This window comes from Pongo abelii, chromosome 1 (assembly GCF_028885655.2).
Source record: "Pongo abelii isolate AG06213 chromosome 1, NHGRI_mPonAbe1-v2.0_pri, whole genome shotgun sequence".
In the NCBI taxonomy this organism is placed as follows: domain Eukaryota; kingdom Metazoa; phylum Chordata; class Mammalia; order Primates; family Hominidae; genus Pongo; species Pongo abelii.
The window spans coordinates 8,841,399-8,861,058 of NC_071985.2; the positions used below are offsets into that span (position 1 = coordinate 8,841,399).

Genomic DNA, 19,660 nt, shown 5'->3' on the forward strand with positions numbered 1-19,660 from the left:
CCAATCAAAATTCCAATGTCATTCTTCACAGAAATAGAAAAAATAATCCTAAAATTTATTTGAAACTACAAAAAAAAAAAAACAAATAGCCAAAGTAATCTTGATCAAAAAGGACAAAACCAGAGAAATCACATGACCAGATTTGAAAATATATTACAAATCTATAGTAATCAAAACAGTATGGTGCTGGCATAAAAATAGACACATTGTCCAGTGGAATAGAATGGAGTGTCCAGAAATAAACCCAAATACCTACAGTCAATTGATTTGCAACAAAGGTGGCAAGAACACAGAATGGGGAAAGGACAGCCTATTTAATAAATGGTGTTATTAAAACTGTATATCTATACATACACAAAAATGAAAATAGATCCTTACTTCATCCTTCATAAAAGAATAAACTCAAAAGGAATTAAAGAATTAAACTTAAAACTATAAAACTACTCGAAGAAAACACAGGGGTTATGAAAGTTTCCATGACATTGGTCAGGGCAATTATTTCTTGGATATGACCCAAAAGCACAGGCAATGAAAGTAGAAAATAGACAAATGGGATGGCATCAAATCAAAATGCTTCTGCACACAAAGAAACAATAGAGTGAAGAGACAACCACAAATTGGGAGAAAATATTTGCAAATCATGCACTGAATAGGGGCTAATATCATATATATATATTTATATGTCTAACTATATAACAAACTACTCAATAACAGAAAGGCAAATAACCCTATTGAAAATGGGCAAAGGATCTGAACAGACATTTCTCAAAAGAAGACATACAAATGGCCAACAGATAAATGAAAAAAATGCTCCACGTCACTAATCAGAGAAATGTAAATTAAAACCAAAATGAGATACTATCTCATATCTGTTAGAATGGCCATCAGCAAAAAAAGATGAAAGTGTTCTTATACTTTATATTCATAGCTAGAAACTAGTTTAACTATCAGGAAAAATAAAATGTCAAAGCAAGAAATAAAAGCATCTGTCTATGTCTGTACTTAGATTCTACTCATGGCCCACGCCAATATTCATTTCCCCAACAAAGCTAAACTTCCTCCCCTACTACCTTCACATGCTTTACAGAGCCAACAGTAATTAATATAGAATATGCCTGACTCTCACAGCACAGAGACAATGTTTAAGAAGCCACACAGTTAGGGGAGATTTTAGCCTTTCAAGTTTCCAAAACAAGTTGTCCTCCTTGCAGATAAAACATAGTCCAAACATGTAGCCATGCTCAACTTCTAAGAGCTGTTAGATAATTCTTATACTTATCTGTATTCAAAAATCAGAAATGGGTACAGGCTAGTATTAAAAAGCATTTCAGCTAGTTTACTGAAAACCGATGGAAAAATAAAAGCCAAACTATAAAACAATCAAATCTGCCTCAGACATGTTCCCCTTGAACTTAACTCCCATTTCTTCCCTCTTATCTCACTCCCAACTCAATCAGAAGTAACAGTTCCTTTTAGATATATACCCAGTAACGAGATCACTGGATCTAATGATAGTTCTGTTTTACGTTTTTTTCAGAAATCCCCACACTGTTCTCCACAGTGGCTCAACTAATTTATACTCCTACCAACAGTATATAAGTGTTCCCTCTTCTCACAGCCTTGCTAGTATCTGTTGCTCTGACTGATGTAAAATGGTATCTCATAATGATTTCGATTTGCATTTCTCTGATGATTAGTGACGTGGAACATTTTTTCATATGTTTGTTGGCCACTTGTATATCTTCTTTTAAGAAGTGTCTGTTCATGCCTTTTGCCCATCTTTAAAAATTAGTCTTTATTAAATGTATGTATAGCTCACATTTACTTCAATGTTTAATATTATAAGTGTTCGGGGTCTTTATTTAAAAGTGACCAGAAATATGCCATATGAACTTAACTCTTGTTTATATCAATTAGCCTATAGCAAAATTCATTTTGTTATATGTTGTTTTAATTAAAGTTGCAGTTCTCTCTCTTTTTTTTTTAAGTTCAGGGGTACAAGTGCAGGTTTGCTACATAGGTAAACTTGTGTCATGAGGGTTTGTTGTGCAGATTATTTCATCACCCAGGTATTAAGCTGAGTACCCATTAGTTATTTTTCCTGGTCCTCTCCCTCCTCCCACCCTCCACTCTCTGAAAGACCCCAGTGTGTTTTGTTTTCCTCTATGTGTCCACGTGTTCTCGTCATTAAGCTCCCACTTATAAGTGAGAACATGCGGTATTTGGTTTTCTTTTCCTGTGTTAGTTTGCTAAGGATAATGGCCTCCAGCTCCATTCATGTCCCTGCAAAGGACATGATCTCATTTTTTTTTATGGCTTCATCTTTTGACCACTTTTTTCATGAGGCTATTTATTTTTTGCTTGTTGAATTGTTTAAGTTTCTTGTATTAATAGGTGCTGGATAAAAGACCTTTGTGGAATGTATAGTTTGCAAATATTTTCTCCCATCCTGTAGGTTGTCCGTTTACTCTGTGGAGAGTTTCTTGTGCTGTGTAGAAGCTCTTTAGTTTAATTAGGTTCCACTTGTCAATTTTTGCTCCTGCTGCAATTACTTTTGAGGACTTAGTCATAAATTATTTGCCAAAGCCAATATCCAGAATGGTATTTCCTAGGTTTTCTCCTATGACTCTTATAGTTTGAGGTCTTACATTTAACTCTTTAATCCATCTTGAGTTAATTTTTATAGTGACGAAGGTTTTTTGGGGGTCTAGTTTCCTTCTTCTACAAATGGCTAGCCATCTAGCACCATTTATTAAATAGGGAGTCCTTTCCCCATTGCTTATTTTGATTGATTTTATTGAAGATTGGATGACTGTAGATGTGTGGCTTTATTTTTGGATTCTCTATTCTTCTCCATAGGTCTATGTGTCTTTTTGTACCAGTACCATGCTGTTTTGGTCTCTGTAATAATAAATTGTTCTACCAAAAAGACACATGCACTCATATGTCCATCACAGCACTATACACAGTAGCAAAGATTTAGAATCAACCTAGGTGTGCATCAATGGTGGCCTGGATAAGGAAAACATGGTACATATATACCACGGAACATTACACAGCCAAAAAACGAACAAAATCATGTCCTTTGCAGTAACATGGATGCAGCTGGAGGCTATGTAAGTGAATTACGGCAGGAACAGAAAAGCAAACACCACATGGAAAAGAACAGAGAATCCAAAAATAAAGCCATACATCTACCATCATCCAATCTTCAATAAAAATAAGCAATGGGGAAAGGACTCCCTATTTAACAAATGGTGCTAGATGGCTAGCCATTTGTAGAAGAAGGAAACTGGACCCCCACCAAAAACCTTCACCACTAGTTCTAACTTATAACTGGGAGCTAAACATTGGGTACACATGGACATAAGATGGCAACAATAGACACTGGGGACTCCTAGATGGGGGAGAAAGAGGGACAAAGATTGAAAAACTAACTATTGAGTACTCTTCTCAGTATCTGGGTGAGAGGACCAATCAAACCCAAAACCTTAGCATCATGCAATATACCCGGATAACAAACCTACACATGTACCCTTGAATCAAAAATAATAGTTGATTTATTTAAAAAAATGAAGTAACAGATTCTGGATTCTACTCCCTCCTTTTGTCCCATGGACAAAGACTTATCACAGAGTCTGTTCAGGGCAACGAAAAAAGGAAAAAAACAAAAACAAAAATAAAACCCCTTTAAGTTATCTCTCTTACTGGTTGCCCTAAGTTTCAAACACCTCCAAAGTCTACAGACATAGGTCATTTCCTAAGAAATACACGAAGGAAACTAACATTGATTAAGTGCTTAATGTGGGTGCGGGTGTGTGTACAATCAGAACTCAATAGCCTTTTGAACTAATGAAAAAACTGAGGACTAGAGATATAAAGTAATTTGCCCAGGTTTATTCAGCCAGTCAGTGGCAGAGCTGAGATTCAAATCTGTCTTGGACAGCTTGGGCTGCCATAGCAAAATATGACAAACTGGGGTGCTTAAACAGAAATATATTTTCTCATAATTCTGAAAGCTGGGAAGTCTAAGATCAAGGTGCCAGCTGACTCAGTCACTGGTGAGAACTCTCTTACAATAATAAGCATTTGTGTATCTAAACATATCTAAACCTAGAAAAAGTAATGTGATACACTACAAACTAGCTTGGTGATAGGAATTTTTCAACCCCATTATAATGTCATGGGACCACCATCACATACATGGTCTGTTGTTGACCAAAATGTTGTTATGTGGCATATGAGTGTATTTTATTCTTTGCTTGGTTCAGTCAAGAGCAAGGAACTCTGTTAATAATTTTCTTAAAAGAATTTTATCCTCATTTAATTCACAGATGTGAAAAAATTTCATAGTCAATATGCAAACTGCAAAATTTGTATAATATGACACAACATAATAAATGAAGTCTGATAAATTTATTTTCAACTCTAAAAATGAAACAACTGGTAGCCAAAAGTATTATGCCTGTTTGCCAGTTTTGTTTTTGCATATGTTGCATGTTCTGATTTTATTAGGTAACACATGCTTCATTCAGTAACAAGCTAACACACTGCCCAGAGCAGAGAGCCCTGAACTAGGACTCAAAAAAATTGGATGCCCATTCTGGCCCTATGGAGATAAAGAACTAGGCAGACTTCATCTATAAACCTCAATTCCCTCTACTATAAAGTGGGAATTAACTCCCCTCTTCTGGACAATTTTACACAACTATCACCAATAATATCAGAGGGAAGGAGGCCAAAGAAGCAAAGTTCAAACCAATAGCTAATTCCACCTCTTCAAATACTAATAAAAAGATATGATTATAAAAGATCTTAGAATAGGTATCCTGTTAAAGAAAACGTGGCACATATACACCATGGAATACTATGCAGCCATAAGAAAGAATAAGTTCATGTCATTTGCAGGGATATAGGTGAAACTGGAAACCATCATTCTCAGCAAACTAACACAGGAACAGAAAACCAAACACCACATGTTCTCACTCATAAGTGGGAGTTGAACAATGAGAACATATGGATACAGGCAGGGGAACATCACACACCAAGACCTGTCAGGGGGTAGGGGGCAAAGGGAGGGATAGTATTAGGAGAAACACCTAATGTAGATGACAGGTTGATGGGTGCAGCAAACCACCATGGCACGTATATACCTATGTAGCAAATCTGCACATTCTGCACTTGTACCCTAGAACTTAAAGTATAATAAAAAAATAAAAATAAATAAACAAATTAAAAAAAGAATATGTATCCTGTATGCCAATACCGGTTCTCTTTTTGGTACCTGCTACATTAGGACAATTTCTTCCTAGACAATTATCAGAATAAGGCTTCTCAGCTTTGAACCCTTTTGAGGGAGGACAATGGCAGATCAAAACAGCAGCAACATGACATGATTCCAATGAGAAGTCATAATTAACACCGAGATCTCACTGGCATTTCTAATTGAAATCTAAAAGCATGTGCATTGTTCTTGTAAGGTACCCTTAACTATATAATTTAAATAAACTGTTTGGGAAAGCAATCATTAGGCTCAGAGATTAAAAAATAAAAATAACTACAATTTGATTGACTGTATCAACTATATTTCTGATGGAATGCTAGGTAGTTTACATTATTATCTCATTAAATTTTAAGATACATGATTTTCATAAATCATGTTTAAACAGGATAGAAATTTCAGCAAGGAGGTAATATAGCATTTACTGCCCAAGGGCCCATAATTCCAGTTAGCTTTAGACAGGACAGATATAAAAGACAGGAAGGAATCAGAGCCATTCACACCCTGGGCTGGGTATCGCTGCAGTATATTGAAACGTGTTTCCATAAGTTTAACGTGTAAGACTACCAAATAGATATTAGGTATTCCTTGTGATGAGATCTGTAATCTATTTTCAAATATTTTTGCAGAGGGAGTGTCTAAGAGACCACACCTCAGGGATGGCTGACCAGCACTATGCAAGAAAGGCCATTCTCCAGAGGCAGTTAATGCAAGCTGCTCAGCTATCTCTATCTAAATCAACAACCGAGGCTTTAATACGCATACTAATGTCTGAAATGGGCTTTCAATGGTGAAATTAAAATCATTCTGGATGTGTGGATTAGCTGCAATCTCTTAGAGATGCTCCACTCCTACCTCTTCCATAGCTAGAATAAGAGTCTACTGGAGGATAATAGCTTTGTTCTTTAAGGAGGCTTCCTGAGGCCTGGGACCTAAACAGTACTGGGTGGGTGCAGCCACTGGTTGAGTTGAGTTTCTAGATGTCTCGTGCAGACTATGAGGGTAGCAGATTCCTACGTCTGTGCCAAGCTTGTACCTATCGGAAGCAAACCTTTCAGATAAGATCACGGTGAGAGCCCCTATAAAGACAGAGAGGTAAACAACCTCAAGTTTATGAAGCAGGGTTTTCAAACTATTTTGCTTGAGATGGCCAAGAAATACCAGTGTAATATATATCTGTGTGTGGGGGAGGGTTCAGTCTGAAACTTGCTTCAGTTCGATCTGGTAGTAGGGTGACAATACTACCAGCGTATTTGAAAAGTTTTTGGGGATGTCTGTAATCCCAGCACTTTGGGAGGCTGAGGCGGGTGGATCACTTGAGATCAGAAGTTTGAGACTAGCCTGGCCAACATGGTGAAACTCTGTCTCTACTAAAAACACAAATTAGCTGGGCATGGTGGCAGGTGGCTGTAATCCCAGCTACTCGGGGGGCTGAGGCATAAGAATCGCTTGAACCTGGGAGGCGGAGATTGTAGTGAGCTGAGATTGCACCACTGCACTATGCCTGGATGACAGAGTGAGACTCTGTCTCAAAAAAAAAGGAAGTTTTCACTTTACATTTGTTATCCAGGCAATATTATCAATGACATCCCCTTCTACTCTTAAAGTATCCCAGTTAGGATGATAAATTATATGGTATTTTTATCTAACCGTGACATTGTCAGGGGATAAAGCTGAAGCTTATGGAATTGCAAATTCTTTTGCAGCTACTGTTATCTATGAAAATGGACCTAAGATCTGTGAAGAGCACACTGACCCCTGGAATACGGACCAAATGTTGTATAAAAAATTGAATCAATTTTCACAAAACTAAACTACACTATGAAGCTGTAGGATACTCTTATAATATCAATTTATGGGAATAACAGGCCAAAATTACTTGAAATCAATCCCCCCACTAACAACAACTAAAAATGCTGAGTAATACATGTTTGTAAAATATCATAAAGACATCAAAGAGCTGACAAGATAATAATTACCATGCTAAACAAAATGAAGAGAGAACTCAGAGAAGTGATCCAGCTCACAAACTGCTTTTGCCCTGAATGTATTTCCCCATCCTAACAAATGTCAACTTTCTCTTGACAGTTTCACGGTGGGAGGGGCCAAATATCAAAGCCCAGAACCCACTCATCAAAGAGATTCTAGACATACCCCACAATGAAATGGGACTCAAAGGGCTATACTGGTTGTGCACATGTACCCTAGAACTTAAAGCAGAATAATAATAATAATAATAATAATAAAAAGGGCTATACTGACAGGGGAACCAACCCATTCAGTGGACAAACAGCACTGGCTGAAGGGACCCTCCCACACCCCTCAGAGCGTGATTCAAGGTGATTCTAAATCCACAGTGCCCTCAGACCCTAGCACACACACAAAAAAGGTAAATCTTCTCTGGAAGGCACTTTCATCTCAGACTTCAAATTACTGTAAACCACAGAGTGAGATTTTTTCAGAGGTATTATAACTGTAGGCCAGTTTGAGCATTACCAAATAGCCAGCAGCTCAGGCCCTCATTACAGCTTTTATATACTAACACACACACAGGTAATTATTTGGGGATGCCTCCTTATATTTGCCTCATTAATAAACTTAGTCAAGAACCTGACCTCTTCTCTCTTCTCTGCCTTTTGAATGTATGTGTTGCTGAGAATGCTCCACATCTATTATTGTGGGAAATAACCTGTATTCAAATAACAGACCGAGCAAGTGGTGCTCAGCAGGACCAGGGTTAGAACTTTGATACATAGAATCCAAACCTTACATGCTAATTACTCTAATGGAGTGCTTTGAAATATAAACGTTACAAAGTAAATGCAACCCTAGAGTACTGACAGCAAAGAAGGAGAGAAAATGATTCTTGCTGTTTATTACAACATTACATACACTTTTTTTTAGATAAACCAATGTTGGTGGTAAGAAAAGCACAATCTTGGAGAAGCAGCATGTTTGAATGAAAAAAAAAAAAAAACAAAAGTACTGGTTAATGAAGGGGCCCGAGTGCAAGTTCAATTGTTCCATTAATGAGCTGCATGACACTGAGACGGAAACTGGACCACTCACAGGTCTTATTTTGCCTGTCGATAAAAATGCCACATAGCCAAAGCAAGACTAAGCAAAAAGAACGATCTGGAAGCATCACATTATCTGACTTCAAACTATACTATAAGGCCATAGTCACCAAAACAGCATGGTACTGGTATAAAAATAGACACATAGACCAATAAAACAGAACAGACAACCCAGAAATAAAGTGAAATACTTATAGCCAACTGATCTGTGACAAAGCAAACAAAAACATAAAGTGAGGAAAGGACACTTTATTCAACAAATGGTGCTGGGATAATTGGCAAGACACTGTAGGAGAATGAAACTGGATCTCATCTCTCACATTATACAAAAATCAACTCAAGATGGGTAAAGGACTTAAACCTAAGACCTGAAACTATAAAAATTCTAGAAGATAACATTGGGAAAACCTTTCTAGACATTGGCTTAAGCAAAGACTTCATAACCAAGAACCCAAAGCAAATGCAACGAAAACAAAGATAAATAGGTGGGACTTAATTAAACTAAAGAGCTTCTGCATGTCAAAAGGAATAGTCAGCAGAGTAAACAGACAACCCACAGAATGGGAGAAAGTCTTCACAATCTATACATCTGACAGAGGACCAATATCCAGGATCTACAAGGAACACAAACAGATTAGCAAGAAGAAAACAAACAATTCCATCAAAAAGTGGGCTAAGGACATAAATAGACAATTCTCAAAAGAAGATATACAAATGGCCAACAAACATGAAAAAATGCTCAGCATCACTAATGATCAGGGAAATGCAAATCAAAACCACAATGTGATACCACCTTACTTCTGCAAGAATGGCCACATTAAAAAATAATAATAATAATAGATGTTGGCATAGATGCAGTGAAAAGGGAATATTTCTACACTGCTGGTGGGAATGTAAACCAGTACAGCCACTATGGAAAACAGTGTGGAGATTCCTTAAACAACTAAAAGTAGAACTGCCATTGGATCCAGCAATCCCACTACTGGATATCTACCCAGAGGAAAAGAAGCCATTGTACGAAAAAGAATGGTGCATGTTTATAGCAGCACCATTCGCAATTGCAAAAATATGGAACCAGCCTAAATGCCCATCAATCATCGAGTAGATAAAGAATTGTGGCATATTCTATATGGTGAAATAATACTCAGCCATAAAAAGGAATGAATTAATGGCATTCTCAGCAACCTGGATGGAACTGGGGACTATCATTCTAAGTGAAGTAACTCAGGAATATAAAACAAAACATTGCATGTTCTCACACTCATAAGTGAGAGCTAAGCTGTGAGGATGCAAAGGCATAAAAAGTGATACAATGGACTTTGGGGACTTGGTGGAAGGGTGGGAGGGGGTGAGGAATAAAAGACTACAAATTGGGTTCAGTGTATACTGCTTGGGTGATGTGTGCACCAAAATCTCATAAATCATCACTGAAGAACTTACTCATGTAACCAAATACCACCTGTTCCCCAAAAACCTATGGAAATAAAAAGTATTTTAAAAAAATGACGCTGGAGGACTAGATAAATTCTGTGGCCACTTCTATATCCAAAATCAATGATGTTTATGCTTCTGTGGACTTCTCAGTGGAGGCATATCCTGAGAGAAGTCAAGTTTGCTCTAGAGGACACAAGCAATTCACACACGTAAATCCTGTTTGCAGACAATACACCAAGGCAGAACAGGACTTCACCTGCAGGAGGGCACAACCTCTTGCTGCTTTAGACTTGGAAGGCCACCGTATTAAAAAAAAAAAAAAAAAAAAAAAAGTGTACAGGGTTTCAAAGGGACTAAAGCAGTCACTTCACATCCTAATGGGATAAAGTTTATGCATGATTCTGTATGACCCTTCAACTACTGCCTTTCATGCCATGTTATTGCTAGCGTTGCATGTTAAAGCAAGCAAATTTTCAATGAACTCTCACTGGCTTTACCACAGACACAGATGTCAGGCGGACTCTTTTGTTCATAAGGTTCTCATTATCAACTCAACCCGAGTTGAATATTTGACTGAAGGAAAGAACCATATCATTATTTTCAGATTTCATCCTATGACTTAACTGGGCTACATCTGCCAGCTTTAGAAACACCAAGTACTGCCTGGCGCCAGCCTTGGCCTTCTCTTCTATGACTATTACCCCAAATGTTTCAGCTTGAGGAAGTCTCCTCCCCATCAAAACAATTTAATAAAAACTTAAATTGTGATGAAGAGTTACTCATCAATTGACAGGGCATACCAAGCTTGTGCTATTTATGAATTATCCCACACAAGATTTTAAGCCCAACAAACAGAATCCACATTCATAAAGGGGTAAGCTAGAAAGCCAGTTAAATGCTTTTGTGATTATAAGGTCTGTGTTATTCTTGAAACCATATTTCTTTAATAGGTAAACTGGCATTCCATTGGATAATTCAATCTGCTTTAAATCTATTCTTAGGTTCTAGTCAGCCTAAGGGACACTCTGAATTTACACTTAATTCCTCTATTCACCTTTGGGCAGTATCTCTCAGCATAAATGTCGTAAGAGGATATGGCGTAAGAATGGCCATTAATTGTACAGTAGAATCCAAGTATTAAAATATTGACACTAAAGCCATTTATAAAATGTTAAGAACCACTCTAATTCCAAACAGAAAATATGCTGCAAACCTCACTCCCATGTGAAGGTACAAGGAGACAGGATCCTAGGTGGTGGTCATTAGGTCACAAGGGTAGATTTCTCATGCATGGGATCAGTCCCCTTATAAAACAGACCCAAGAGAACTCTCTTTCCTTCTTTCTGTCAGTTGAGGATACACGGAGAAGATGGCAGTCTGCAACCTGAAAGACGGCCCTCACCAGAACCGAATATGCTGGCACCCTGATCTCGAACTTCCAGCCTCCTAGAACTGTGAGAAATAAATTTCTCTTATTTATCACCCACCAGTCTAGGGTACTTGGTTATAGTAGCCTGAACTAAGATAATAATGTCACATGAGAATTAGACTGTTAGTAAGGTATATAAATAACACCGCAGGCAAATTAATAGTAATCCTTCCAGAAACAATCATGGGAGATAGCTTGATCACACTTATGGGAAATATACTAACCTCAGTTTACACAGAAACTCTAAGTTTGAAATAACATGACCACCAAACATCATATCCTTCAGCCCAAATTGTAATATTCAGAAGCTAAATTTTCATTTTGACACTTACCATGTTGTATGTCTTTCATATCTAAATGAAGACTAGACATTAGTATTCCAACTGCTTGTGATCTTTTGTTGCTTAATAACTTGACAACCTGCTCGAGAAAGAAAGTAAAAGGGGAAGATGTTAATTTGGACTCCAATACGCTTACTAACATTTTTAAACATCCTAAATGAAGAACAAATTAAGAGAAAAGATCTCACGACATTACCTAAAGTATTCAAAACAGTGTTTTTTTTAATGTTTGAAGAGAGCTTTTGGGTTTTATATCATAAATCTTCAAAATCCACCATTTTCCCCCATTATTCAGCATCAGCCTCAAAGACATGTTTTTTAACCAGTCTTTTGAGAGCCTGATCTGTCAACAAGTAAAACTTCTAATGGCCTAGGAAATTAGTCTGGTCTCTGTAAAATCACAATCACACATATGATCATTTGCAGCCTGAGATTTGAAGTGTTCTTTTTTTTTAATGTGGAGCCTTGAAACACTGAAACTTCAAACACGTCAACAAGTGAAGGGCAAAATAAAAGTACACACATCGAGAATCTGCTAGATTAGTTTGGTTGTATCACAAAAATAAAAAAAAATGTGCTTTCATTTGGGTCACATAGAAAGCTCACTATTTCACTGGAAGTTCCTCTCATTCTGCATTTGACCCACATGTTGGGGAGAACTTTCCAACTAATTAACAGAGGGATACGAGCATCAAATTAAAAGGGCTGCATCAGCACAATCTCAAGTCTGGATTTCCAGCAAGTCTTAAAGAATCAGGACACACGATCCCATGGGAAGGGTTCCTAAAACAGAGGTGGGAAGGCTGTTACAGAACAGATAGATATTTTTTGACCATGTTTTCCAGACAACAGCATCACCAGGAAATTCTGCTTATGAAACTTATCCCAGGTCCTGATCGTGTGAGGGGCAGCATTTTCTATTTACTCCCAGTGTTTTGTTTTAAATCTGCTTAGAAAAACACTGGAGAAAAAGCAAAGAAAGTGGTTATAGACAAATTACCAGAAGTGATAGCTGCCCTAACAGCTATTGCATCTTTGTACCCTGTCTTCCCTTATGGTTTAAGTTGGGTCAATCAGGATAGTAATAAAATAATCATACCCAATTGTTACACAAAGTCACAGAGTAAAACAATATTCTTAATAGCAATAATAGCACTCTGGGTGCCCCAGCATGGATGGGGGTGGGGAATAAAACATAACACTTTCAGAAGGACCAACCACAAAAACCACCCTGATCTTTTTTGTTGTTGTTGTTGGTTTGTTTGTTTTGAGATGGAGTCTCACTCTGTCACCCAGGATGGAGTGCAATGGTGCAGTCTCGGCTCACTGCAGCCTCTGCCTCCTGAGTTCAAGTGAGTCTCGTGCCTCAGCCTCCTGAGTAGCTGGGATTACAGGCGCATGCCACCACGCCCAGCTATTTATTTTTAGTAAAGATCGGGTTTCACCATGTTGGCCAGGCAGGTCTCCAACTCCTGACCTCAGGTGATCCACCCACCTCGGCCTCCCAAAGTGTTGAAATAACAGGCATAAACCACCGCTGCCTGGCCCTGCCCTGATCATTTCTGAAAGCCTCTTGGTAAGGCACAATATCTCCCAAAAGGCGCTGCTTTTGCAAAAGAAAAAAACAACATATACATTTTGATTCTAAATGTTAACTAAACATTTTTCTAAATTCCACCTAGAAAAATGAGGTTAAAACTAGAATATGAACCTATTAGTACAGCAAAGTATTTCTATCCATAGCATTGTCCTCTTCAGAGCTTAAAAAATAGGAATTTAATATCAGAGAAGCAGAAGGTGTATACTCTGTCCTGAAAACCAGTTTCTAACCACAAGTCAGTGCAATCCGGGCCGAATCATGCTGCTTGAAGAAAATGCTTTTATCAAGGTTTTCTATCATCTTCTGGTTTCTCAATGCAATAGGCACGTTTCAATCCATGTATCATTTGACTTCCCTATAGTATTGGCTTGTTGATCACACCCTTGCAGCAACTTGTTTTCCAGGGCTCCTAACATTTCTTCTCAGTCCTTTTGAAGATGAATTATTCTGATTTCACCTTAAATATTTGCATATCCTAGAGTTCTGTTCTCTATACCTTATTTTTGTCACATTATAACCTATTCTCATCACATTATAACCTATAATTTATCCTGTAGAGACATACATGTCTGCATCTTCAACTTCGCAGTCTCCTACTTTGTGAAAAGATATCTCTATTTAAATTGTCCTCATAATCTCCATTTGACATGTCTAAAATGACACACATATCAGTTCCACCCCAACACCACCAGCCAGCTTCTTCTCCTTTATGCTATATATTGAGATAAAGGTACCACTATTCTTCATCCACCTACCAACGTTAGGAATCTAGAAACCAATCAAGACTCCTACCTCCCCTTCACCTGCATACTCTGGTCTGGTATCAAGTCCTGACAATTACAGCTCCTCTGTATTTGTGGAAACCACCCCTCCTCCTTAACTCTATTTTCAGCATTTAGTTCTATACTTTATCTTACATAGATAAATGCAAAAGATTTCTGATTGGTCTCCCAAACTCTTGTCCAGTGGTTCTCAAAGTGTGTTCTTTGGACAAATGGGCACCATCATCACCTGGAAAGTTATCAAAAATCCAAGAAAAAGTTAGAGGCGAGTTTCAAGATGGCTGATTAGAGGCACCTGATACTTGCCTCCTCCACAAACAAGAATTGAAATAGTGAGTAATCACAGGTCAAACGGATCACATAAGACAGAACATTGGAATTCAAAAAATAAGTGACAGGTAACATGGGAGGCAAAGAAGAAGAGGGAAGTGGGGCAGTCTGCTCAGCCAGGAGCAGCTGGGAGCTAGAAAGGCTCTCTAATGTAATAAAGGTTCTCCAGGTTCCCTCATGTGGTAAAGGTTAAGTGAGTGACCCCAGCAGCCCACATTTCCACCACAGACTCCTGCAATCGTAGCCATGGGAGAACCCTGCGGCCCACACAGGCCCTGAGGCTAACACACGGAGCCACCCGGAGATCAGGCAGCAGCACCCCTCCACAGAGGGAGCGCGCACTGAGTTCCACTCACCTGCTGTGTCATAAGCAGTTACAGGAAGGCACTATTTTGAAATGTCAGCCCCCACCAGACTGCACCCTGACCTGGGGCCCAATAGCCCCTGCATCTCCACATCCCCGGGGCTCCCTTGATATCCTCCAACTGCAGCCAGGGCCAAAGCACAAGCCTTTGCCAATGACCCTGCTGCCCCTAGTAGCAAGGCCTTTGTGCATTTAAGAGCACCCTGATGATGGGGTACCCCTCTTGCAGCCGCCATATGGAGCCACAGCACAGGCTCCCCCAGTCAGCTGTTTACAACTGCTGCCATGGTAAGTCCACCCTCCCCAGCAGCAGGGTCTCAAGGCCACCACACAGTCACTGCCACCCCCACCCAGCCACTCTGCCAGGGGCCGGGGTGGGGGGACCTGGGGTCTACCCCTATCCTACCTACCACAGCCAGCACCCACACGTACCACATAGGGGCCAGAGAACAGGACCATTTAACCAAGTTAAAACCCATCCCACTCCCCCAGTGACCAAGCACACCGTCCAGAGGCTTGGGAATGGTCCTGCCCCATTCACCACCAATGGCACCTGAGCACTCTTTCTGGGGGCCTGAGGACAAACCCACCCAACCTACTGCTAGCACCACAGCTAGCACCCACCCACCCACACCATCCACTCACCCATGCCACCTGCAAGCCTTGAGACTGCCCCACGTGGCCTGTCGTAGCCACTGCAACACCAGTGCACACCACTTGGGAGACTAAGGGTTGTCTCACCACTACTACTGCTGTCCCCAGCACCATGCCCACTGCCTAGGAGCCTAGACACCCAGCCCACTTCTTCCACTGCTGGTACCCAAGCAAGCCACCTGGAGATCCAATTGGCCTGACTGAAACTGCTAATATCAGGGCCAGCATACACCATCCTAAGACCAAAGGACAGGCATGCTCAGCCTGCCACTGCCACCTCAAGCACCTGCCAATGATTGAGGACTGGCCCACCTAGCATCCTCATCCCCAGCAAAACTTTACCACAACCTCCACTAACAACCACACCCTAAGCCACTGAGGAAATTACAAGCACTACTGACACTTATAGATGAAAACATCACACAGCGACTACACTGCTGTATTCACCCAGAATCAAAGGCAAAATGCTACATCAAACCAACACCACAGGTACATCTTCAGGAAAAAGTCCTCCCCTATAAAAGCAAATTCAGAAAAGTTGGAATAAGTGACTTTTATACCAGATGCACAAATATCAATGTAAATAAACAATAAACATAATAAAACAAAGAGATATTACACCTCCAAATGAACATAATAATTCTGCAGCAACAAATTCCAATGAAAAAGACATTCATGAAGTTCCAGAAAAAGAATTCAAAATAATGATATTAAAGAATCTCAGTGATATACAAGAAAACTCATATAAACAATACAAAGAAATTAGAAAAACAATTTAGGATATGAATGAGAAATTTATCAAAAAGGTAGATATTGTAAAAAAGAACCAAACAGAAATTCTGGGATGGAAGACTTCATTGAATAAAATACAAAATACATTCGAAAGCTTCAACAATAAACTAGATTAAGCAGAAGAAAGAATTTTAGAACTTGAAGACAGATCTTTTGAAATAACCTAGCCAGATAAAAATAAAGAATAAAGAATAAAAAAGAATGAACAGGCCAGGCGTGGTGTCTCATGTCTGTAATCCCAGCACTTTCAGAGGCTGAGGCGAGCAGATAATGAGGTCAGGAGATTGAGATCATCCTGGCCAAAATGGTAAAACCCCGTCTCTACTTAAAAAAAAAAATAAAATAAAATACAAAAATTAGCTGGGTGTGGTGGTGCATGCCTGTAATCCCAGCTACTCAGGAGGCTGAGGCAGGAGAATTGCTTGAACCAGGGAGTCAGAAGTTGCAACGAGCCAAGATTGCACCACTGCACTCCAGCCTGGCGACAGAGTCTCACTCTGTCTCCAAAAAAAAAAAAAAAAAAAGAGTGAACAAGACTACATCACACAATCACACATTGGACACCATAAAGCAAACAAATATTTGAATTTTCAGTGTCCCAGAAGATGAGGAATAAATGAAAGGGATCAAAAACCTACTTAATGAAATAATAGCTAAAAAAAATTCGCAAGTCTAGTAAGAGATTTAGACATACAGATACAGGAAGGTCAGAAATCCCCAAATAGATACAATTCAAAAAGGTCTTCTCTGTGGCACATTAGAGTCAAACTGTCAAAAGTCAGAGGCAAAGAACAAATTCTAAAAACAGCAAGAGATAAGCATCTAGTCACTTATATAAGAGAACCCCCCGTCAGAATAACAGCTGATTTCTCAGCAAAAACCTTACTGGCCAGGAGAGAATTGAATGATATATTCAAAGAGCTGAAAAAAAAAAAAAACTGCCAGCCAAAGATACTCTTCCCAGCAAAGCTACCCTTCATAAATGACGGAGAAATACAGTCTTTCCTAGACAAGCAAAAGTTGAAGGTACTAATCACCAAAAAACTGGGCCTACAATAAAAGCTTATGGGAGTCCTACACCTGCAAGCAAAAGAGTGATATCCGCCATCCTGAAAGCATGCAAAAGTATAAAACCCACTGGTAGAGCAAATGCACAAATAAGGAAGAGGAAGGATCCAAATGTTGCCACTATAGAAAACCACAAACCACAATGATGAACAATAAGAAAAAAAGAAAGGAAGAAAGGATATACAAAGCAATCAGAAATCAGCTAAGGAGGCCGGAAGCAGTGGCTCACACCTGTAATCCTAGCACTTTGGGAGGGTGAGGCAGGCAGATCACCTGAGGTCAGAAGTTTGAGACCAACCTGGCCGAAATGGTGAAATCCTGTCTCTACCAAAAATACAAAAATTAGCCAGGTGAGATGGCAGGCACCTGTAATCCCAGCTACTTGGAAGGCTGAGGCTGGAGAACTGCTTTAACCCGGGAGGCGGAGGTTGCACTGAGCCGAGATAGCGTCACTGCACTCCAGCCTAGGCAACAGAGTGAGACTTCGTCTCAAAAATAAATAAATAAAATAAAATAAAATACAGAAATCAATTAAGGAAATGACTTGAATTTGCCCTTACATATCAATAATAACTTTGAATGTAAACAGATTAAACTTTCCGCTTATAAAGAAGATAACATGATAAAAGTTTCAATTCAGCACGAGGATGTATGTACCCAACAACAGAGCACACAGATATATAAAACATATTATTAGATCTAAAGGGAGAGACAGACTCAAATACAATAATAGTAGGAGACTTCAACATCACACTCTCAGCAATAGTAGGATCATCTAGACAGAAAATTAACAAAGAAACCTAGGATTTAAACTCAACTTTAGACCAAATGGACCTAACAGACATTTACAGAACATTGCATTCAACAGCTATAGAATACACATTCTTCTCATCATCACATGGAACATTCTCCAGAATAGATAATGTATTAGGACACAAAAATATCAACACATTTTAAATATCGAAATCATATCAAGTATCTTTTCAGATCTCAATGAAATAAAAGTAGAAATCAGCAACAAGAGGAACTTTAGAAACTGCACAAATACATGGAAATTAAATAACATGCTCCTCAATGACTACTGAGTACAGGAAGAAATTAAGGAAGAAATAAAAAAAATCCTAGAAACAAATGAAATTGGAAACACAAAACACCAAAACATATGAGATACAACAAAAGTAGTGCTAAGAGGAAAGCTTAAAATAATAAATGCCTACATCAAAAAAGTAGAAAGATCTCAAATAAACAACCTAACAACGTATATCAAGGAACTAGAAAAGCAAGAACAAAATCAGTAGGAAGAAATAAGTAATGAAGATTAGAACAGAACTAAACAAAATAAAGACTAAAAAAACCACAAGAATCAACAAAATAAAAAGTTAGTTTTATGAAAAGATAAACAAAATTGATAAACTGCTAGCTAGACTAACCAAATGAGAGAAGACCCAAATAAACAAAATCAGAAATTAAAAACGAGACATTACAACTGATACCACAGAAATATAGAAGGTCATCAGAGACTATTATGAACAACTATACAATAATATACTGGAAAATCTAGAGGAAATGAATAAATTCCTGGACACATACAATCTACCAAGAATGAATCAGGAAGAAATAGAAAACCTGAACAGACTAATAATGAGTTGTGAGAATGAATCAGTAATAAAAAGTCTCCCAACACAGAAAAGTCCAGGACCAGATGGTGTCACTGCCAAATTCTACCAAACGTAGAAAGAACACTAATTTTCCTCAAACTCTTCCCACTCCCCAAAAAAAAAAGAAGATAAGGGAATGCTCCCTAACTTATTCCACCAGGTCAGCATTACCCTGATACCAAAACCAGACAAGAATACAACAAAAAAGAAAACTACAGGCCAATATCCTGATGAACAGAGATGCAAAAACCCTTAACAAAATACTAACAAGTTAAGTTCAACAGCACATCTAAAAAAAATACCATAATCAAGTGGGATTTATCCCAGGGATGCAAAAATGGTTGTATATATGCAAATCAATACATGTGATATATCAAATCAAGAGTGAAAAACAAAAGCCATATGATCATCTCAATGGACACAGAAAAAGCATTTGATAAAATTCAACATCCCTTCATGATAAAAATTCTCAATAATCTAGGTATAGTAGTAACATATCTCAACTTAATAAAGGCATATATGGCAAACCCACAGCTAACATCATACTGAATGGGGAAAAGCTGAAAGCCTGTCCTCTAATAATTGGAACAAGACAAGGATTCTCACTTTCACCACTCCTACTTAACATAGTGCTAGAATTCCTAGCCAGAGAAATCAGGCAAGAGAAAGAAATAAAAGGATTCCAAATTGAAAGACAGGAAGTCAATTTGTTTCTCTTTACAAATGACATAAGCTTATATCTAGAAAATATAAGATGCCACCAAAAAACCATTAGTTCTGACGAACTCAGTAAAGTTGCAGTATACAAAATCAACATACAAAAATCACTAGTTTCTACAGAACAATAATG

The 19,660-nt window shown here is 38.5% G+C and overlaps 1 protein-coding gene across 2 annotated transcripts in view; it reads right to left on the bottom strand.

The window, feature by feature from the left end:
- Nucleotides 1-19,660, bottom strand: part of FMN2 (formin 2) — a 399,576-nt gene that overhangs the window by 223,232 nt on the left and 156,684 nt on the right. For both annotated transcript variants that reach the window (XM_024253038.3, XM_054560978.2), the window contains one exon: nt 11,554-11,641. In XM_024253038.3, coding sequence (XP_024108806.2) covers nt 11,554-11,641 — 88 coding nt within the window. The remainder of the gene's footprint in view (nt 1-11,553; nt 11,642-19,660) is intronic.